Here is a 23,454-nt window from a genome sequence, read left to right as displayed (position 1 = left end):
ATATGTCATCCCAATCTGTCACTGTTTGTACCCCTCTCCAACTTGCTATTTGATTCTCAAATAGCATAAGGCCACTAGTTGTTGTTTCACCCCTTGTTCTGTTAAATACACTCCCTCTAACTGACAGATTTGAATTTCTAAGCCCAATTAACCAATGTATTTACTATTTTTTGGGTTCATAATTTCCTAATTCAAAACATATCCATCAATTAACACACTTAATCAAAATAAATAAATTAACATATCACATATTTTAATTAACTAACATTAACATGTTAATTTAAATAAATTCAAACAACACACAGAATCAACCAAATTAAATAAATCCAATACCACTCAAGGAATTCAATCAAGACTTGTAAAAATTAAATCACATATCATGAAATAAATTTCATGATAAAAGGACTAACAAACACATGAGGAATTAAAAATCAATCAATTTTATTTTAAGAAATAAATAAATTCATTAAAATATATCAAACAAGCCAAATTCCTATAACAAGCGTACAACCCGTGTAAAACATCATTTTTAATCGATGAAAAAAGTCATCTTTGCATAGTAGTGATCCATTTTCTTTGTTTCATTTTAAACAACCCTTAATATTACCCATGATCATTACAAAATACTAACTATTTGTTATTGTAAGCATTAAAGGGAAAACTGAAATCATGACTCCTGAACTGTGAAACTTCCAAGCATTTAAAAAGAGGATCTACCTAAGTTTTGCTGCTAAGTTTTGATGAGGATAAAGTCAATAAGTAAAACACTCTAAACACATGTCAAGTCAAAGCTAAAAATAGAAGAAAAAAGCTATAAAGTCAGGGTTGAATACTGAAGATTAAAGAAGAAAAATTTGTGTCCTAAGTATATAGCTTGTATCACTAGGACTAGCATCAATGATTCATCTAAGGCTAAATAGTCTATCTACGTTAATAGGAAACCCATTAAGTAAAGCCTTCCTTCATATGAAATTGACCCAATAACCTTGAAAACTTGTAAACAATTTGATCCTTAATTCTTTTCTTTGCTTGAAAATGAGGCAACGATGATACTTGAAAGAAAACAAAGCCATTCTATTTTTTCCTGTGTTGCTTGTTCATGTTGGTTAAAAAACTTACTAAAATTTATGTTTGCAAACAGAAAAGAAACATAAATAGTTATAAAGCAAGAAACAATAGGATAATTATAATAATTTAATGAAAAAACACTTCGAGTGTTTTTTAAGAGAGAGAAAGAGTCGTTGATCTTATATCATTTTATTTATTTTTCTTCTCTTTGCTTTCATTTCAAACAAAGGATAAGACCAAGGGATACACCAAATTTATGAACTTGAATAAGAAACGTTATTATTACGATGACCATATTTTTCGTAGCATGTCATATTTTGGCTGGTTTTCTTATAGTTTTTGGGTGATTAAGATAATAAAATAATAACAAAACATTATTATTAATGTTGAAGAGGAAAGGAAAGGGTTGTGATTGGCTGGTGTGAGCATGGGACCCATTGAGCAAAAGCACAATGAGAAGGGGACAGTATAAGTGCATTACACCTTACGCAGCTAACACTTGCCGGCGTAGGCAATCACGTGTCTGCACTTCCACATTAACTTCATCTATAGCCCTCTGATCCCAATCCAACGGCTAAAATTCAAAAGAATCCAACGTGCTTTGACTCCCTCCACCTTTTGTATTTGTGTTAGTGAAACCTAATCATCTTTCTCATTGTCATTAAAATAATATTCATTCATAACAATAACAATATATTACTATAAATTAATCCTTTTTCTTTTTGCTATGCCCAATTGGCCATATTACCTTATTTATCCGTCAAACATGTTGCTTTTTTCTTTCACTTGAGTTCCTACATTTCTTTCTTTTTCTTTTTCTCCCTTTACAGTTCTTACTCCTTTATTAATAAAATAAACTAAGTAAATTACCTTATCATTAATTTTTTAAATGTATAATTCCTATGCATATATATATGAAGAATGATTGTTTAGAAAAAAAATAAAAATGAAGGGGATACTTTTTATGAACTAAACAACTCATATATAATAAGTAAATAACAAAAAAGTTATATGTGATCTATTCATTATATTAACTCATAAAATGTAGAGAAAATTGAAAAATACTTTATTTGCGTACTTTTACTTTTAGTAAAAACATAATTTTGCATTTCGAGTTTTTGAACAGGATAGCTACAGTAAAATTACGAAATGGCTGCATCCTATCTTGTAATTAATAATAAAAAAGATATGATATGGGGTTTTTGTAATAATTTTTCATGACTTTGGAATAATAGAATAATTTTCATCTCAGAAAATATAAGTTTAAAAGTAAGAATTGAAAATATATTCGTAAAAGTAGATAATTAAAAGAAACAATCCAGCATATGACATGAGGTATATTTATATATTTTGTTTTTATAAATATATTTAAAACGTGCCATAGTTAGTAAAGAAATTAATTTTGACAAATTAACTTTAACACATTAATTAGTTGTGTCCGATTACAAAATTGCTTTGAGATATGTGGTAAGTATTTTTTTTTTCTTCTTTCAACACAAAAATGTGGTGCTTTGCCACCTAAATTAACGTATGAGAAATCATATTTATACATCTAGATTATTTTTTTAAATCACTAGATAGATATAAAAGAAAATAGAAAATATAAAGCAAAATAAGTAATATAATTGAGAGAGAAAAATTGTCAGCAGTGTATATGAACATATATATTTTCGGTCGGAATCTCTTTACAAATTATATGCTAAACCTACATTTGTATATAACATTCATTCATTTCGTGATTCTTTCATTCCAACATTCTTGATGCTAAATTATCAAGATAATTTTTTTTAATGGGAAAAGAATTGATACTTTCCGGACTGTAAAGCAATGGAATAATTCACCAACCTATATATATATATATATATTAAAAATGTACAAGTGATCATACTTTAGCCACACAACTCATTTTTTATTTATAAATAAACTATAAACACTATAAATTAATTTCAAGTTAATATCATGATAGTTGTGTATTTTCATCAACTGTTGTATATGAGCATCAATCGCAAATATTGCAAACAACGAAAAAAAAAAGGAATGTTTTGAGCTCAAAATACAAATTTTCAACATTTTCCGGAAATATTTCTTGTTATGATAGAGAATAATTAACCAAAAAAAATAAATACATGATGTAACATATGACTTACGTTACGAATTATTGGTGATCTCACACTTTATTGTTATTCGACGGAGACATAATAATATTATTTTTTTCATATTTTACATTTTTTAAACAAAAGTAGCACAGTAGGTTTGATAAGAGGGAAGTCCTACCAAATTATTAATTAAATTTAAAAATAAGTCCATTACACAAGCAAACAACAGTCTATATAATTACAAATTTTAGGAACAAATAATTTATTTAGCCTACTTTTCTTGGCTAGCTTGATACTAATAATCTAGTAGTAATATTTTTATGTTTTATTTGATTTAGTGAATTCTTTTGTCATTTAATGTAGGACGGTGCCTGTGTGGCACTATTACTAACTAACAACTTTCCCCAAATCCCAATTAAAAGTCAAGCTCAATAGGGCTAGTTTCGTCAATGTACTCGTGGCTCCACCATAAGACGCTATGCATGCATTGAATTTTTGTTTCAAAATTCAAAATTGGTTGGCAAAAAGAAAAAGCCCGCAAAATTTAAATGCCACAAAACCCCCACATATAAAAGATAACGTCATTTAAATGCACATAAGTATATAACTCCATCAAATTATAATTGATTAAGGCTTAATTTCATTTTTTTCCTCATCTTATTAATGTTGATTTTTTTCAATTTAATTGATATTATTTTAAGAGAAATGCAAACAATAATTTTTTTAAACGCACTCTTTTTTATTAATTAAAATTTATTAAAAATTATAAATTTATGTGGGTTTTATTTTTTATTTAACAATTATTTTTTTTCTATTTTTCAATAACTTTTATTCAATAATGGTAGAGTATGCCTAGAAAAAGTATATTCTTTTTTACTGCAAATATATAAAAAGTGTTACTAGCACTTCTCTTATTTCAACTATATGGTTTTGGTATATATTTAATATTTAATATTTTATATCTAATATTTAATGTATAATATATTAAATATTGGACATTGAAGTTAATAAGAGTTAAATGGATAAACCAAAATTATACGGTTAAACTAGTGGCATCAAATTGCACAGAAAAATTAAATTTCAATGATTAAAACTATAAAGAGAAGAAGAATGTAATGAACGTATAAATTAATCGTATTTTTTTTTACAGTAAAATTAATCGTAAATTTAAAAAGCTGAGTTACTACTATTTTACCACGCCACATTTATTAGACTCGTTTATAGTCAAAGGAAAATTCTACGTAGTATTACTATCATATAATTTTATTTTTCTTCTTCTTACTTTATGTATTTATTTATTTATTTATGATTTATGATTATTATGTTGAATTTTAAAAGCAAAGGAAAGCAGAAAAGCTGGTTCATCTCCACACAGCGTGGATGGTTAGCAAATTATTTTCATTTTTCTCTCTCAACTTTCTCGGAAACCAAACAACCCTTTTGTCAGACTCAGGACTCATTTTTCTCTCTCAAATTCTTTTTTTTTTTTTTTGAGATTGTTCTGTTCTCTTCTCTTCTCAAACTGAAACTTCTCACTCAGTTCTTCTTCTTCTGCAACACAACACAAGATCTTCTTCTTCTGCTTCATTCACACGTTGATCACAAACTTCATCTGCTTAATTACCTGACAGAGCATTTGCTGTGGCTTCTGGATCGGTCAACATACTTGACTAGTTGCTTTTTCCAAGCTTCGCTTTTTCTCGGTTGCGTGTTTGTTTTGCTTTACTCAAATGCTTTCACAACGTGAAATGAATTCAGAATTGTGATGTTGAATTGTTGAGTGAGGCATTTCAGCTCGTTTTCAAGTTCCTGTGTGTTCTTGCTGCTTTCTCAAGTCAAGAATTAGAGGAAATCGAATTTTCGGTATTATTATTATTGTTATTATTATTATTATTATTATTATTATTATTATTAAGTCGTGTTTCAGGAAATTGGAGGATCTGTTGGTGCAGCAGCATTTTTAGTTTTAATTTTTTTTTTTAATTTTTGAAGTTTGAAAGGTGTGTTTGAGTGTCAGATCGGGTAGGTTTTAGGTTCGGTTAAATTGAAGGTTTAGCTTTGTTAAATTGATGGTTTTGAATTTTACAGAGGATGAGGTTGAAAGTGTGAATGACAAATTTTAAGGAATGAGCACAACACAACACTAGAGAGAGTAGTAGAGTCTGTGTCTTGAGCTTTGGTCCCCCTCCATTATGTTATGTATGTTTATCTGATATAGCCATTCAATGGGGCCTTGTTAAAAAGTTTGAGAGACACTTTTGGTTGAAAAAAAGAACCCCCTTTTTTTTTTATTTGATAGAGAATCTATCTATTTGTTTGCCCCAGCAATTTGTAAATCTATCTTATTCTTGGTAGTGTTGTGGGCTTGTGGCTGGCAGAGCTATTTAAGGGAAAATGTCTGCAACATCCAAGGTCCTGCCTGCTCTCCACCCTATCAAATCATTGCCTCCCAAGTTCAATATTACTTCTGGTAATCCGACTGCTGGTCTAATGGAAAACCATGGAGATGCTAAGTTCAGAAGCAATGACGTGATCAGATCAGGTAGTCCAGAAAATGATGCTTTGATAGGGGAGGTTGCTGAGGAAGCTCAGAACTGTGCTGGTGACATGGGTGTTTACGGTGAGGACTTGGCGTACAGCAGAAAAGGTGTGTCGTTAGAAGACAGGCCATCAATTGCTGATGAAGACTTAGAATCTGTTCCTCTGCCCTTCCCATCAATTTCAATGTCCTCTAGGGAACGCAGGTGGAGTGATACAACACCTTATGCTTCAAAGAAGGTACTTTACAACTTTTGGCTTTGGATTTCAATTTAATCTCATGTTGGATTTTGAAATTGCTTAAGGATATTGTGATATACTTAATTCAGTTGTATAATAACTTGATTTTTCTAGAAGAATGTTCAATAAGTTGATGGATTTTTTTAAAATCTTTTTATTTGGAAGTTTGGACGTTAACTTTTGTCTGGGTTTTCTGTGTGTTATTATTTATATTTTTTATTATTATTTTTTATATGGTCTTTTACAATTGGGTTCAGGAGCTTCAGAGTACTCATAAGTCATAACTTTGTGGAGTAGTTTCATCTTTCCTTTAGTATAGATGTATTGATGTACTACCATAAGCACTAAAGAGTGTGCTTCCAAAGTCATGAATACTGGCTGGCAACAGTAGCAGAACATCTTATTGAAATTTGAGGTTAGTTTGTAAAAGAGATACTTAATACAGACTATCTAAGATGGAGAGATAATGGTAGGAAAGTTCATATTCTGTAGTTCAAGTTTTGGTTGGGTATCAGATTTGGATCATGATCAAAATCAATTGAATGTTGAAAGTACATCTTAAACACAGGCAGGTCAAAAGGGATGACAGATGGGGCTAGATATTGATCTAGGCATCTTACAGAGAACTAAGAATCCATGGGTACCACTGTACCAGGAAGCAACAAAAATCCTAATAACATACTAATCTACTGGATGCACCTTATTGTGTAGTAAAATAACTAATTAAAACCTCTAAATAATTCCCTATGAAATCACTATAAAATCATAAAAAACCATTATATTTGGCCTCTTTTTGTCCTGCCTCAACATGTTTCTTAGGTAAGACAATTATTTTCAACTATTTGACAATTTTTTGGTACCTGTATCATTGGGCTTTGAAGCTTTTTACTTCTAAATGTTCAATCAGATTGATGGGTTTTGTAGGATATTAAGGATTAGAAAGAACTGATGGGAAACTATTGTTTATTTTTAGCTTTTGCAGCAGTAGTTAGTTAAGAAAGCTACAGAAAAGTTGCATTAGAGAAGCCTCTATTAGTTTGGAAGTTACATCTATAAGAATTTCTGTATCAATTACTTTTTGTTTGAGAGAATTCTCTTTATTCCTGTGTCTGTGCTAACAAACTCACTTGGCTGGGGTAATAGAATAGCCTTAAAAGATAGTGTTTAAATAAATGGAATATTTATTTCCATTTCAATATTTTTGATGCAATAAATCTGGAAGCTAAATGATAGTGGTCATCACGTGGTCTCATTTGTCTTCTTCTATACCTTAAACTTAGCCTTGTTTTTGATAGAATATCCCTATGTTGTGGTGTGAAAATTGAAGTAGAGTCATTATTCAATCTCTTGACATTTTTCATTTTATTGACTCAATTCCTTACATCTCTTGTCAGTTAACTGCTGAGAGTGTCTTGGTAATCAGTAATAATTTATTTAAATTTAAATACTTGCCACTGTTTGTTGTTTTCCTCTGTTCTATTTGCTAACAAAAGCATATGACTTGTTATTTCTATTTCTGTTTGTCTAATGATTTTCCATGTATTTTGTTTTATGGGGGAATGTCATGTAATTCTATCAGTGCTTTCACTAATTTTTTTTATAAAAATGTCAAAACAGTGAAGAATGCCATGTAAACAATTCAAGACATATCTTTTTAGTTTATTTGAGTTATAGATCAATACTACATAGTTTAAAATTTGTTTTGTCTTGTCCTTACTGATGAAGTTCACTATTTCAGAAACTTCAGTCTTGGTTTCAACTTCCAAATGGGAATTGGGAGCTGGGGAAGATAATAACAACTTCTGGAAATGAATCCATCATTTCACTGTTTGACGGGAAGGTAAGATAAATTACAATATTTCTCAAGAGTGGTGCATTTTTGGCTTTACTATCTATGCAGTCTCCCCTCTCCCTGTGGGCCTTATTATAGGTTTTGAAAGTGAAAGAAGAAAGTTTAGTACCAGCAAATCCTGATATCCTTGATGGAGTGGATGACCTCATGCAACTTAGTTATTTAAATGAGCCATCAGTTTTATTCAACCTGCAATATAGATACAATCAAAACATGATTTATGTAAGTCTTTATGTCTCTTTAAAAATTTTCTCATCAATTTGTTTCTTTATCATAACTTCTAATGTATTTATGTGTATAACTATGTACAATTCAGACAAAAGCAGGGCCTGTTTTGGTTGCTATAAATCCCTTTAAGAAAGTTCCTCTATATGGTAATGATTATATTGAAGCCTACAAGCGTAAAGCAATTGAAAGCCCTCATGTATATGCAATAACAGACACGGCCATCCGAGAAATGATACGAGGTAACTTTTTATTTCCTTATTTTACATTTATAGATGAAAGTTTAGAGTTTAAGACCACTTCCATTTGTTTTAAGCAAGAACTTGCTCTGACTCTTTCTCTGTTTTCCAGATGAAGTCAATCAATCTATAATTATAAGGTCAGTAATTTTTTTGTTGAATTTTTTGAGCAGTTGGTAAGACAAACTGTAGTTAATTTCTTTTCTATAAGCTGCTTTAATTTAAACTTTTATACTGGTCTAAAGTATATTCTGAACATTCATTCTTGTCTACAGTTCATTTCTGGATGATTAACTAAATAACTTTATTTCTAAAAGCTACTCTGAATCTCAGATTGGTAATTTCCCCAGGAAGTTATTCTGGATCAAGTGAGGGGATAGTCCCACAAATTTGTATGGAACATATAAAAAAGGAAACTTTGGTAAAAAAAATACTTTCCAACAGTTTAGCAACAATTAACTGCTAAATCAGTTAGCAATATTTAGAGTGGTTAATAAGTAACCACTTGAACAGTTAATTGTTTTAATTCCATTTCTTTAATCCTCATTTTTCCAAAAAGTTTATTTGTCCATATTAAATAATATTCTAGTTTCCATGTAGGAAGTCCCCCCCATCAAGGGTGAGCAAGGGATGGGGATTATGTTTGTCTCTACCCGACCTGGAAATTTAATTGGGGTCTTTTATTTGAACTTGAACCCTCCCCATCCCTGATCAAGACCCAAATATATGGGACAAGACCGGGTCAACCCGTCTTTTTAACGTAATATAATTTTACATTATGTATAGTTAAATCTTAGAATAAAAGAAGTATAAAAATTAAATTAAGATATATTTTATAATATGTATTTTAAAATAAATAATATTATAAATATAGTATATAATATATTACAAAATATTGTCTATTAAATAAAAAGGTTTTATCATTAATACACATTTGTTCAAAAAACTTGGAGAATATAGGTACTAAATCGGGTTGGGGCGACTTGAAGCATAACATGAACCCATCCTCAAAATGAAACGGGTCTAATTTTAAATACGAACTCATCAAAATTAACCTTGAGCCGAGCTGAGTTTTAAGTGCCAAGATACATATGCATTTGGTTTTGACTTTTAAATGCCTGAGTTGCAGAATTTTTCTTTAATATAGTAGACCCACTCTGTCTCTGTTATTTGGGGTGTTTCTTGCTTCAATTCTTCTGTCTTTTTTTCATCTATCATTGTTGATGTTTTAACTTTTGTATAATGGAGGTACTTTCCCAATTTACTGGATATTGAACAAAAAAACTTCCTCTTTTTTCCATTTTGGGTTTATTTTTATGGATGTAAAAGCTTCTTCATGCTGTCTGCAGATTTTTTCATTAATGACAAGCTCTTTCTTGGTGTTCCTTAATCTTGTGTGCCCCTTAATTGTGTATTGTGCTTGAATTGGGACCTATAATAATAGTTATCATGTACATGTTCAGTGGGGAGAGTGGAGCAGGGAAGACTGAGACAGCAAAAATAGCAATGCAGTACTTGGCTGCCCTTGGCGGTGGAAGTGGAATAGAGTATGAGATTTTAAAGACTAATCCAATACTAGAAGCCTTTGGCAATGCAAAAACATTGAGAAATGACAACTCAAGTCGTTTTGTAAGATTCCTGACTTGTGATGCTAATTCTTTAAATTGCCATTCTTGTGAATTGCTGCTACATTCCCCCACTTTCAGTCACAGAAATAGTTGATATATGTGAATGTGTGTAGTATTATTCAAGTATGATATTGATAAAACAGAGAATGGATGACCCTCAGAAGATAAAAAATCTCCCTGAAACTTAAGCTTCATGCAAAGACACTCCTTTGTCATGATTTAACTAACAGAATGAATTCATGCAATCCCCTATCAGATTCCCCCCTATATTCCTCAACTCAATTCTCTCTCCTAAATGTCTAACTGACTAGCACCCTCCCACTTCCTTCACATACTTCTGTCCCTTCCTTTTGGCCTAATACCTCTAGCACTTTTTACACTTTCCCAAACTTAGGCCTATGCCAATTACCTACTTTGGTTATTGATGTTTAATCCATTTAGTAATATGGGTTGCTGTCAGTTTCTAGTTGTGATTCTCTTTATATTAAGCTGTGATCTCATATTGTTTTGATGCTGAAAGTTCTCATAATTTGGTTGAATATGTGACAGGGAAAGCTCATTGAGATTCACTTCAGTGAAACTGGAAAAATCTCCGGTGCTAATATTCAAACTTGTAAGTTTATTCTCTTTAATGGTTGGAACCATGTGTCCTTGTTCCCACCAAAAGCTTGCAACTAACCAGAATGTTAAATGTTTGCATCTATGTGTTGACACTACGTGATTCTCCTGGCATGACCATAAACAGTTTTGCTTGAAAAGGTAATTCTTCTTCTTCAGAGCTAATTTTTTCATGCATCATCTATCCCAAAAGCTTAAACTTTTAGGTGGAGACACATGAATGGTTTTATATTACAATTCTAACAGTTTTATGTTCTACATTGTGTTCTCGTTACATCAGTTGACACTAATTTTATTTGGTATGTGAACAGTCTAGAGTAGTCCAATGCAATGAAGGGGAAAGATCATATCATATATTTTATCAGCTATGTGCTGGTGCACCTCCATCTCTCAGGGGTAATTACTAGCTTATAACCTATTTCACTTCTGCTAATATATTTGTTGCATATTGATTGTGGACAATTGTTAAGTCTCTATATTGTTGATGGAGAAATCACTTTTTTCTTCGGGGCTGATGCAAATAGTTTCTATGAACTGTGAAAATCTTCCAATTGAACCCACAAACAATGGCAGATGTCCAATGCGGCCAATATCATTCCAAGTGCAAAACTTTAGAAGTTCTCTTTTACAATTAATTTGTTTGAAAGGGTAAGAGATATATGGTAGGAGTATTACTCGTGGATTGGGCTTTCTTCTGCAGCATTGGTACTGTGAAAGCGGCAGAATTGATGGGCAGAGGTGGATGGTGTTGTGGGCTGCTGTAACATGGTGTATTTGGCGTCATAGGAACAAGTGCAATTTTAACAACCGGGAATTCCAAGGGGAAACAGTACTGAATGATGCAATGTTCTTCATTTGGTTGTGGATGAAGGCACTGGAAAACGGTTTTAATGTCCCATTCCAAGTATGGAGTAGTAATGCTAGAATGAATTTTGTAAGGGGAGGAGTGCGGTAGAAAAGAAACAGGGGTAATTTTTTGTTGTGGGAATATTTTTTGAGGTGGGGGCTTTCACTCAGTGACAAATCCAAAGAATCTTTCTATTATACATCTCAAATGTATTTGTTAAGATTCTCTGGATTTGGTGAGGTGGGATGCCTAAGGGCTGTGTATACCAGCACCGCTGGTGCTATACAGCTTTATTTACAGTATATATAATATATAATACATATTTTCGCTGATAAAAAAAATTGTTTGATAAGAATCATTTTAGAATAAACTTTTTACTACCAAACCCAAACATGTACCTAGTTCCCTCTTGCTTAATTGTTAATTCAATAACTTTTATTTTATGTTTTCAATTAGGCATTTTGATCTCGTTAGTTACAAGAATACTGATAGCGTTATCAAAATAATTAGAAATTAGAACATTGCCTTACATAAGCTTTGTATTCTCGTGTTCATCTTGTCTGTAACATTTAATGTTCTGTGTTCTTGTCTATTTGACTTTCTATTTCATTGTTTGTTTGATTTGTAATTCAGGGAAGCTAAACCTACAAAATGCAGAAGACTATAATTATCTGAGGCAGAGCAATTGTTATTCAATTACTGGTGTTAATGATGCAGAAGAATTTCGTACAGTCATGGTACACTATCTTTGTAGTTTAAAGATGATCTGCCTTCATAGACTCTTAAATGATTACTTACTTCTGCTTGATTGGACTGATTGATTTTGAAATGATAGTTTGACACAAAATTGAATATACTATTGCCAACTTCCAGGAAGCTCTTGATGTTGTCCACATTAGTAAAGAAGACCAGGAGAATGTATTTGCAATGCTTGCTGCAGTATTATGGTTAGGAAACATATCATTTACTGTGATTGATAATGAAAATCATGTTCAAGCTGTAGAAGATGAGGGTAAGAAATTTCCAGAGCCTCTACTGAACACGTCTACCTAATTGTATTATGAACATATTATTGAACACATCAACATATCAACACATTTTCGTACATCTCAGTTAATATTAATTCAGAGTTTCACTCTCTTTTATCTCTCTTCCTCTCTCTATACCTAATACCCCATAATTTCAACAATAACAATATAAAGTAGGCTCTTTATCAATATGATACCATTACACTATCAATTTGATATCTTATTATTTAGAGTCTCCATCTCCTCTTTTCTTTGTTTCTCTCCTAAATCATATAATTTTAACATAGTATTAGAGAGCCTATGATCAAGTGGTTAGGATCAGGAGTTTGATCCTGGCCACCCCTATTCTTCTAAATAAAATTTGAATTTCAGCACAAGATAAGGTGGACTTGTGCATTGTCAAAGCTTCTAGCCTGAAGGACCATGCGCGAGGGAGTGCGTTAGATACAAGTTATAAAGAAATTCCTGATCCATTACCTTACATCTTAAGGTTTTAGGACAATCGGTCCTTCACACTGAACTTATCATTTAAAAATTTAGTAATTGTGACTTGTTTTCATTTTCATCTGATGACTTTTATTTACATATGGTGTGTTTGATGTCTAATTTTTGGTACATACGTTTTGAACATGTTTTAGACACCTTCATGTGTTTCAAGTTATTCAATACTTTATTTAAAAATGATTTTTTTTTTGCTTCTTATAGGTCTGTTCCATGTAGCTAAATTAATTGGCTGTAGCATTGAAGATCTCAAGTTGACACTATCAACTCGCAAAATGAAAGTTGGTAATGATAATATTGTCCAAAAGTTGACGCTATCACAGGTAAAATGACCACTCTGTTACTAGAAATGTTGGCCTGAAATTATGGATGGAAAAAATGCAACTTTCTAGTTACTAGAAATATTGGGAAAATGAAGGTGTACTGCATTCCTCAGTGCATATGGCAATTTGTTTGTTATTTGAAGAAAAAGGAAATGAAAAGAAGGTTGTTGGTGATGAACATCATCTTGTTTTATTTTTCTTGTTGGGAGTTCTATTCAGCATTTAAATATGAACAATTCATGCATACATGGGGCCATTAGTCTTGATATAATGAAACCCATTGGATACTTCAAACACATATCATGTTTAGGGTCTTGGTATTGCTACTGTGCATTTTCACCACTTGTAAGATAGTGATTTCCTTCTAGAGTCTCTGTATCTATGCAATGTAGGCTCAATACCTTGAATGATCTGGAAATAGCTGTTTATACTTACCAAAAGAAAAGAAAAAGGATAATGTCTACCTCTGAATGCTGAACTGCATACCATCATGATTTTGTTTTTTTGGGTTAACTATCTTTTTGGTCCCTAAACTTTTTGAGGTTTTTACTTTTTGCCCCTTAAGCTTTGGTCTGTTATTATTTTTAGTACTTCTGTTAAGTTTCTGTGAGCACCAAGTGTTAATATTTTGTTGCAGCTCATTTTCTGGGGGTTTAAACCACCACAAAATGCTTAGTGACTCATTTAAAATTTTCATACAAGGTTGAGAGAAAGGGGACATTCAATTTCTTGACGCAGAAATTGCTGCAACAGATTTTATTGAATGAGAAGGGTAGAGAATTACTGAATCTAACAAATTCTTTGCATTCTCAAGCTTCCTTCTCAACAGATTTTATTCATCACTCTCTTTACAACCCACCTTTATTCTCCTTCTCAACCCCATATCCCAATGCCCTAAATGCCACTGTTTCCCTCCAAGTTCGAGAATTTAATGTGATGTGTGATCAACGTTGATGGAGTAGAAGGTTGTTGGGCCTTCGAGAGATCGCATGACCCTTGGTCGCAATGGTGTAACAGCAACGCAAAGCAGGTACGACGAGAGGCTGTGATGGTTTCACCGAGATCTAGATCTGGCCATTTGGTGGTGTGCCGCCTCGGTTTGGTAGTGGTTTAAGGTCAGGAGAGTGGAGTGAACGGTTGTAGATCTGAGGTCGAACGCCATCTCTGTTGAGGTTGCAATATGCAATTGCTTTTCGAGGAGGAGGTTGCGGTTGCAGAGGCCCAAGAATTTGTTTAAATTTGTTCTTATTTTTGCTGTTCTTAATTTTTTTAAAATTTGATTACATTCTTTACACTCTGTTTTTGTTGTGTCTTTCCTATGGAATTATTAGTGCAAGAAAGAAATTGTGTCTGAGTAGGGTGATAGTTTGTAGGGGTTTGATGGTTCATGATTATTTAGTACTGGCGTACGTTTTTAATTTTGTAATAACTTTTAGAAACATGGAGGCATGCTTATTTCATAGTCTGAATAGGATGATTCTTTGTATAATTTTGTTAAGATACTATGTGCTGTAAATGAATTGGAAACAACTTTCAGAAAGTGAGAGGTTGAAAGATTTGTGGTTTACATAGGAAAATTTTTAAGCTCCTGTTAAGCATTTTCTGGTGGTTTTTAACCATCAGAAATTACAATAATTTTTAAATGTTTCAACCAAGTAATTTATGGAGGTTTTTAACTGTTAGAAAAAAACGCCACAAAATGTAATTGCCACATCACCATTTAATGGCTACACTTGACGGTAAAGACTAAAAAACAGATCAAAACTTTAGGGACTAAAACCAATCAAAAAATTGTTTAAGGACTAAGAAAATACCTAAAAAAGTTCAGGGACCAAAATTAACCCTTTTTTTGGGGGGGTGGGGAGATAATTGATGTCAAAACATAATGTAAATCATTATGTTCAATATACAGATTTGGTTGGACTTTATTTGTAAGGTGCATGATGCCACTATCATGATGATGATTTTTTTTCTTTCTCAATATCTTAAATAGTATTTTTTTTGTCTTGCAGGCCATTGATGCAAGAGATGCTTTGGCAAAGTCAATATATGCATGCCTGTTTGATTGGTTGGTTGAACAGATAAATAAATCACTTGCTGTTGGCAAAAGACGTACCGGCAGATCAATCAGTATTCTAGATATCTACGGCTTTGAATCTTTCAATGTATGTTTATATTAAACTTTATCTACCTCTTTCTTTATATCTATGATTTATCTCACCATCTTCATCCTGTTTGATATTTTGCCTCTACTGATGCTATGCATTTTATCCCTGCAGAGGAACAGTTTTGAACAGTTCTGCATAAATTATGCAAATGAGAGATTACAGCAACACTTCAATCGTCATTTATTCAAGTTAGAACAGGAGGTATGGATCCTGCGGAGTCTGAATGCTTAAACAAGTATTGAATGTCCTTGTATCTTAAATGAAAGAAACTATTGAATACCTCTGAATGCCAAACATCTGCTTATGCACGTGGATTGATTTCAGGAATATATTCAAGATGGCATTGACTGGGCTAAAGTTGAATTTGAAGACAACCAAGACTGCCTTAATCTTTTTGAGAAGGTCCAAAATGTCCTTGTTCCCCCTGACTCCTTTTCTGCATAATCTCTGGTGTGCTTGTTAATTGAATGATTTCAGTGGGAAAATGTTAGCTAATCAGTTAAGCCTGGTAGGATATGTATTGCTTATATGCTCAATGAAATTTTTGTCATTTTGTCATGTCTTGTATTTGTATATATCAACATTATGCAGTGCAAAAGAAACACAACTTTGGATTTTCAAAAGGAAAGATATGATTATTTTTCATACATTAGTTTTAATAAGCTCTATTTATTTTGAAGCTTGGTTGAAAATTCCTGTATGTCTAATTGACGACTGTTTGGTAAATTTGTGACGAATTGGTAATGTAGCATATGTAATACATGCAGCACATGTTTATATTAGATTTAGCATATGTAGAATTAGTCTTTCCTTATTTGTAGGGATTTGAATAATTACCTTTATTACTGTGTCATTGTAATCATTATTCTGTAATTATAAATACATGTGTGTGTACTGTTATGGACACAATGCTCAAAACCTAATATGGTATCGATAGTCTGAGCCAGTTTTTGAGCCAACAGAAGCCTCCTTTTTTTCCACTGGAACAGTATCAGCACCTTCCCTGGCCTGTTTCTCGTCCACCACTGCACCCTTTCACCAGTGTGACCCCATGACCAGGAGTGCCCTTCTTGTTGTGGCAACTACACTTTTATTCCTTGGCATGGATATTCTGACATTCATGATTAGAAACTAGAATTGTGTCTTATACTTGACTTCTGGTATATTTGCAGAGGCCACTGGGTTTATTATCCTTGTTAGATGAAGAGTCCACTTTCCCAAATGGCACAGATCTAACACTTGCTAACAAGCTTAAACAGCATTTGAATTCTAATTCGTGCTTCAAAGGAGAAAGAGACCAAGCCTTTACTGTACACCATTATGCTGGGCAGGTATTAATCTTATCATGTTCTAAAGGTATGACTGTATGAGAAATGCTAGCAACTAGCAACATAATTTTGGTGCACACTTGTCAACACACTCTTTAGTATAGGTTGAAATTCATGTGTGACATACTTATTTAGTGGTCCTATTCCCAACTTAATGGGTCCCGCTAGAGTTTCAAAGTCAACCAATAGTAAAGAGTGTGTTGCTAGTATTCCTCTCAGTATATTAGTTTATATCTCTATACAAACTGATTCTTAATTGCCATAAGATTTAAAATCTGTTGATATGTTTACAGTGGCATTCAGTTTGACCTTATGATCTTTATAATGTGACAACAACGTCACTAGGTTTTAAGGAGGATAAGTAGGGGTTTACTCATTTCTTATTAATTTTAATTTGCTCATCTGACCTGACTGTTTGATAGTTCTACTTGTTCCTCCACTCAGGTAACCTATGATACAACTGGATTTCTGGAGAAAAACAGAGACCTATTGCACGTGGATTCCATCCAACTTCTATCCTCATGCACGTGTCCTCTTCCTCAAATATTTGCATCTCATATGCTCACTCAGTCTGATAAGCCGGTAGTTGGTCCCTTACACAAGTCAGGTGGGGCAGATTCCCAAAAGCTAAGTGTTGCAACAAAATTCAAGGTACGTTAGCTTAATTATAAAGTGATCCGAAACATCATTTATCACAAAAAGATTTAACTGAAGTGTGATCTGCAAGTATATGGAATTGCAACATGTAATATAGAGACGTGTATCATTCACATGAGGATTATAACTCGAGTACTGAATTCACAATTGAATCTCTATTTGAACTAACAAATTCAGAAGAGTATGGATGAGTATCCACTAAGTGAGAAACTAAAATTGCCAATGAACAATGAGAAAATTCACTCAAAACAAGTGAAGTTCAGAAAATTAGAGACTCATTCTCTCAAAATCTCATATCATGCAGTCAGTCATGCTCTTAATTCAGATTTCAAATTTTCAATGCCCAGTTGATGATCAAATTCATAAAATTTGGTCAATTCCAATCCCTTTGGAATTATACCTATCTCTTAATCGAAAGTCCTATTTCCTTAGGCGAGTTCAATTGAGACATGCATTAGGTTTAGGAATTCAAAAGATCACATAACTATCAACCCCAATCCTTTGATAATCAATCATTGTGCTGTTTACTTCAGATCCAAACAATTCATCAATTTTTCAATTGTGAGAAAAATCCCAAAATCACTTTATGAATGACCAAAATGAGAAGCGAAGCAAACAATCAAATTGAACATGAAAAACCATAGATTGAAATTGCAAGAATTGGATTACACGAATTCAACTTCAAATTGGGAGTCTTCTTCCCATTACCTAAGAATTTAGCAAAACATAGCAAAAACAGAAGAATTAACAGAAGAGAAGTGGAAATCCAAAACATGAATTGAAGATAAAATTTCTTATTTTCACAAGGTCTCAGCCCAAAAATCAGAGAGGATGAGTGTCTTGATTCCTGTTAAAAAAATGATAGGTGCCAAAATTTGATCAAGACATCTATTTATAGGCACCGGGCATGTACAAAATGAAAATAGGGTGTGTACATGGTGATATAACAGTAACACTTCAGGATTCAAGATTGATGTTTACACAGTGAAGAAAAGGTGTGTTAATGCTATTACTCCAATAGCTATTTTACGTTTACTTAATTGGAACATGCACATAACAAAAATAATAATTGTGTACACAGTACACACTGAGGTAGCAGAAGCAAAATCCTTTGGAAACAACTCCATATTGGGCACATAAGACTATTGGTGTGCACATGCTAATGCTCCAATAACCAGTTCAATCACTTTGCTTCCTTTCTTTCCCTTGGGAACTTCCTACGTCAACCAAACCAAAATACAAGATTTTGATGTAATCAAGATGGAAAATCACTGAAATCTAAACTAATCTATATGGTAATGGATATTATACAAAGGAAGTAGTATTTACTATGAATCTCCATCAAATGTGGGAAAAATGTATGGAATTAAGCTTTATTTGCCCTCCAAATCCACTTATGGAATGGATTATTATACAATTAAGTGGATTTATCACAAATGCCTTGGCAGACTAATATTTAATTTTGTCTCAGTATTTCTTTTAATTGTTATGAATGAATAATAATTAAATCATGTCACGTATTTTACTGAATGAATAGTTATTGTAACATGTTTTAGCTGATAAGTAGGATTGGGTACAGACACAAATATTGTAATTTTGTAGGACGCAAAATGTAAGTGGGGTGGGAAATAGAATAAAAATTCTCGTGTATTAAACCACGTATTATTTGAAAAGTAGATGATCATCAACTTCCCCCTCTACTAAAAGCAACTTAAATATTCTTTTTCACAGGTAGTGATATTATCGCGCTTTAGTTGATATTAAAATGATTTCCTCTGTTTGTGTCCAGGGTCAATTGTTTCAACTGATGCAACGACTGGAGAGTACTACTCCACATTTTATTCGCTGCATTAAACCCAATAATCTCCAATCACCTGAATCATATGAGCAAGGGCTTGTATTGCAACAGCTGAGATGCTGTGGGGTCCTGGAAGTAGTTCGAATATCGAGATCAGGCTTTCCAACAAGAATGTCTCACCAAAAATTTGCCAGAAGGTATAACGACAGAAAGACTGATAATTTATATCCTTTCAAATACTATCACCTTCCACATTCCCTCCGCCCTGGTGTTTTTGCATGTGTCTAACCTTGTTCTTATTGGCTTGGGTGCATTGAATCAGATATGGTTTTCTCCTTGATAATGTTGCATCTCAGGATCCACTTAGTGTTTCGGTTGCAATTCTTCATCAGTTTAATATTTTGTCGGAGATGTATCAAGTTGGCTACACAAAATTATTTTTCCGGACAGGGCAGGTAATAAATGTTAATTTTTTAAAAGTTTTATACAATTTTTTTCTTATATCCCCCAGAATCTTTGATTATCTACGTGTACTTTTTAAACTAAGAAACTTTGAGCTTTAGTGATTTGGTATTATGATGAATTATAATTTCTAGTTTATAGTTCTATTTATATCTGCTATTCCTTTCCTTTATGAAAGGTGTAGGAGCATAAGATTTTATTTTTTAAATATTTTCCAATTTATGCTGCTTTGATGGAATTGCAGATTGGTGTGCTTGAAGATACTAGAAATCGTACCCTCCATGGCATTTTACGTGTCCAAAGTTGTTTCAGGGGTTTCCAAGCACGTCGTTCTCTCAAGGATCTTCGGGGAGGAATCACTACTTTGCAGTCATGTATATCCTTTTTCACTACCTTATTCTTCAAGCCTTATATTTTTGTGCAGAAATGTATAATAACAAAATGGAAACATAATACTTATTCATGCAGTTATTAGGGGAGACAAAACCAGAAAGGCATATTCAGCTTTACTTAAGAGGCATAGAGCTGCTGTTATTATACAGAAGCAAATCAAAGCAGTATTTGCAAGAAACAGAATGAGGACTATTAGTGATGCTGCAATAGTCATACAAGCAGGTAAGGTTTTATACTATATAAATTCTAAGATATATGATACCAATTTTTGCTGTATGGAATATAGATGTTCAAATTAGGGTTTTAAAGATTGAACACCAGTTTCTTAAAGATTGGCCCTTGTTTCCGTGTCTTTTTTAAACAGATGAAATCAACATTCTACTTAAATTGTGCAAATCATGATGGATACAAATTAGCATAGGTGCTGTTGCACTAAGTGTTTTTCATTCCAAATTCTTAAATTTGACTGTAGGAATGAAGCACAAGATAAATTATACATAAAAACCGCTATATTTTGTTGGATTGTGGACACCTGTCTTTTGAATGGTGTATTGTCAATAAATTTTCACAATTTTATTCGAGCTATCTTTTGCAGTTATTCGTGGTTGGTTGGTCAGAAGATGCTCAGGAAATATTGGATTTTTGAAATCTGGAGACATGAAGGTATTGTCTTTGCCATAGTTTAGAAACTATAATATCTGGCCTCTTATTTTTTGTACTTCTTATATTCTGCTTGTAAAGGCGCCTTCTTTGTAATACTTACAATCATGAACTCCAAAACAGATGAAAGAGTCTGATGAGGTTCTGGTTAAGTCATCTTTCCTGGCCGAATTACAGTGCCGAGTACTTAAGGCTGAAGCTGCCCTTAGAGAGAAAGAAGAGGAAAATGACATCCTTCATCAACGTCTCCAACAATATGAGAGCAGATGGTCTGAGTATGAACTAAAGATGAAATCCATGGAAGAAGTGTGGCAGAAACAAATGAGATCCCTACAATCTAGCCTCTCCATTGCAAAGAAGAGCCTTGCTATCGATGACTCTGAAAGAAATTCAGACACATCTGTTAATGCAAGTGATGAGCGGGATTACAGCTGGGATGTGGGAGGCAATCATCGGCGCCAAGAAAGCAATGGGGCAAGATCAACGAGTGCTGGTCTAAGTGTTATAAGTCGGCTGGCTGAAGAATTCGAGCACAGGAGTCAAGTATTTGGTGATGATGCCAAGTTCTTGGTTGAGGTAAAATCTGGTCAGGTAGAAGCAAGTTTGAACCCAGATCAAGAGCTTAGAAGGTTAAAACAGATGTTTGAAGCTTGGAAAAAGGATTATGGGGCAAGACTGCGTGAAACAAAAGTTATTATAAATAAACTTGGAAGCGAAGATGGCGCACTTGAGAAAATGAAGAAAAAGTGGTGGGGAAGAAGGAACAGTACAAGGATAAATTGATTTTTTTTCAAAATTTTTAATTTATCTTTTATTTTTTTGAGTTCGGTTTTGGTCTATGCACTGTTTCAAGAGCATTGCCAACTATATATATCCGAAAGTGAGGAAAATACAATAGGAAAGGTAAAAAAAAAAAAGGAGTGGTAGGAAGAGTCCAAGGATGAGTGAATTTAGTGTAGTTTGGGTTAGTTGTTGCTAGCCACCTTTCTTTAATTAGTAATTTCTGCATGAATTGTTGAGTAAGATGTATACTACAAACCTTAGTGATTCGTGTATATCGCTGATGCCCATGCCTTTTCTGGTATGTGGATTGCATGTCAAATTTGTTGTGGAGGCCCAAAATGTAATATACAGTAATCAGTTTGTTGGCCGTTGCAAAAATCATTGTAAAATACTAATATTTATAGAAATTTAAAAAATTTATATTCTTGTGAATGTTGAGAATGGACTGCTTGCTTCACCGAATCGATCTATTTTAGTTCTGATGTGACAGTGTTAATGTAAAGAGAATAGTTTGTGTTTTTTTATGTAATTATAATAATAATTATATATATACCGACTGAACTAGATTCCTAAGAAAAAAGACTATCTATATATAATTTAACATGTGTATGCTCTCATTTTTCTCTTACCATGTATCATACCTGTTGAAAGAAAGAAAAAAAAAACTTAAATGTTACTTTTAATTTATTATATTTTATAATTATTTTATTTTTATATATTAAATTTCAAAAATTTAATAATAATTTTTATGTTTTCAAAATATATTTTTTAATTTTCCATTTGAAATGTTAATATTTTATTAACATTTAAATTTTAAAATAATTAATTTAATATCCGATACAACAACTCAAAAGGTAAAGTATCTATAATTTCTTATTCGTTTGAAATTTGAAGTATCATTTGTACGAATAATAATATACTAAGGACTAAAAATCCACTATGTGTAATAATATTTCCATGAAAACCAATTCAACTACCAAACATTGATTTAAATATTATGATGAATTTTAGCTGTAATAATTTTAATTTATAAAAAATACCCAACTCGATCAAACACAAATCTCTAGTATTCAAATCCAATTTCTGAAATCAATCACCAAATTCAGAATATAATCACACAATAAACAAACTAAAGAGGATCATTGTGGATCGGATAGAAAACAAAAGATAAGAGGATTTGAGAAAACATAAGTTTAGTGCTCCGCTATAAGAGGAAGAAGATGAACAGCGACTCGGCGACGCTCTCGGAAAGAAGAATGCTTCACGACCGCCACTAGTATGGACACCGCGTGGGACCATGGAAGAACTTCGCTAACGACGACGATGATGCTCGCATAGGTGGAAGCATTTGTTTGAGGCCCAGTGTAAGCTTTGCAATGATAATAAGACCAACAAGATTAAAATAAAAATACTCACCTGCTATTATGCTAAATTAATTATTTTAAAATTTAAAAGTTCACAGAATGTTAACATTTTTAACAAAAATCAGAAAATTTTATAAAAAAATAAAATATTTAAACATTTAAAATATTAAAATTTAACTTATACTAAAATAAAATAATTGTCAAACATAATATACCAAAATATTCAAACTGTATGTTTAAACTATACAAGTATTATGATATTGTATTCCTATAATTACAAAACTCCTAACTAAATAAGGAAAAAAAATCATAAAATATAAAAGAATAAAAAAATCCTAAAGGTAGAATGACCATCAGCTCGAGAGAAATTTCATGGCAAGCAAAACAAAGTTCGTTGTTTTCAAATCCACAATGAAACCAATAATAATTTTGTGGGCAGGGAAAGAATTACCATAAAAATGATAGTCGATGGAAAAAAGTTACTATGATTCATATGTGAGGGAAGACTCACCACTGAAATGATCGTCGCTGGAAAAAAAGTCACAACTAAAATGCATGTTGTCATAAAAGTTGCCGATGACGAATGGGTGGCTAATGATTGTCGGGATGTTTGAGGTAGCAAACAACAGACAAAAGGA

The 23,454-nt window shown here is 32.5% G+C and overlaps 1 protein-coding gene across 2 annotated transcripts; it reads left to right on the top strand.

Annotated features, from left to right (window-relative positions):
- The first annotated feature begins 4,522 nt into the window (after positions 1 to 4,522).
- Positions 4,523 to 21,888, top strand: LOC114401666 (myosin-1-like). 2 transcript variants are annotated; one of them, XM_028364241.1, is made up of 24 exons: positions 4,523 to 5,027; positions 5,543 to 5,942; positions 7,681 to 7,782; positions 7,873 to 8,016; positions 8,111 to 8,261; positions 8,371 to 8,398; positions 9,722 to 9,887; positions 10,436 to 10,499; positions 10,632 to 10,645; positions 10,816 to 10,900; positions 11,985 to 12,088; positions 12,225 to 12,363; positions 13,085 to 13,203; positions 15,216 to 15,368; positions 15,483 to 15,572; positions 15,696 to 15,773; positions 16,544 to 16,702; positions 17,144 to 17,350; positions 19,146 to 19,351; positions 19,477 to 19,609; positions 19,861 to 19,990; positions 20,085 to 20,231; positions 20,605 to 20,672; positions 20,793 to 21,888. In XM_028364241.1, exons 2-24 carry the CDS (start codon positions 5,559 to 5,561, stop codon positions 21,450 to 21,452), a joined length of 3,531 nt encoding a protein of 1,176 aa, XP_028220042.1. In that variant the 5' UTR covers positions 4,523 to 5,027; positions 5,543 to 5,558; the 3' UTR covers positions 21,453 to 21,888. The 2 variants fall into 2 exon arrangements, with proteins under 2 accessions (XP_028220042.1, XP_028220043.1); XM_028364242.1 differs by having other exon boundaries at positions 5,520 to 5,942.
- The last annotated feature ends 1,566 nt before the right edge of the window (positions 21,889 to 23,454 follow it).

Source organism: Glycine soja, chromosome 20, assembly GCF_004193775.1.
Source record: "Glycine soja cultivar W05 chromosome 20, ASM419377v2, whole genome shotgun sequence".
Lineage (NCBI taxonomy): Eukaryota > Viridiplantae > Streptophyta > Magnoliopsida > Fabales > Fabaceae > Glycine > Glycine soja.
The sequence above is the reverse complement of the archived record's forward strand: the minus strand, read 5'-3'. Positions and strand labels throughout refer to the sequence as shown.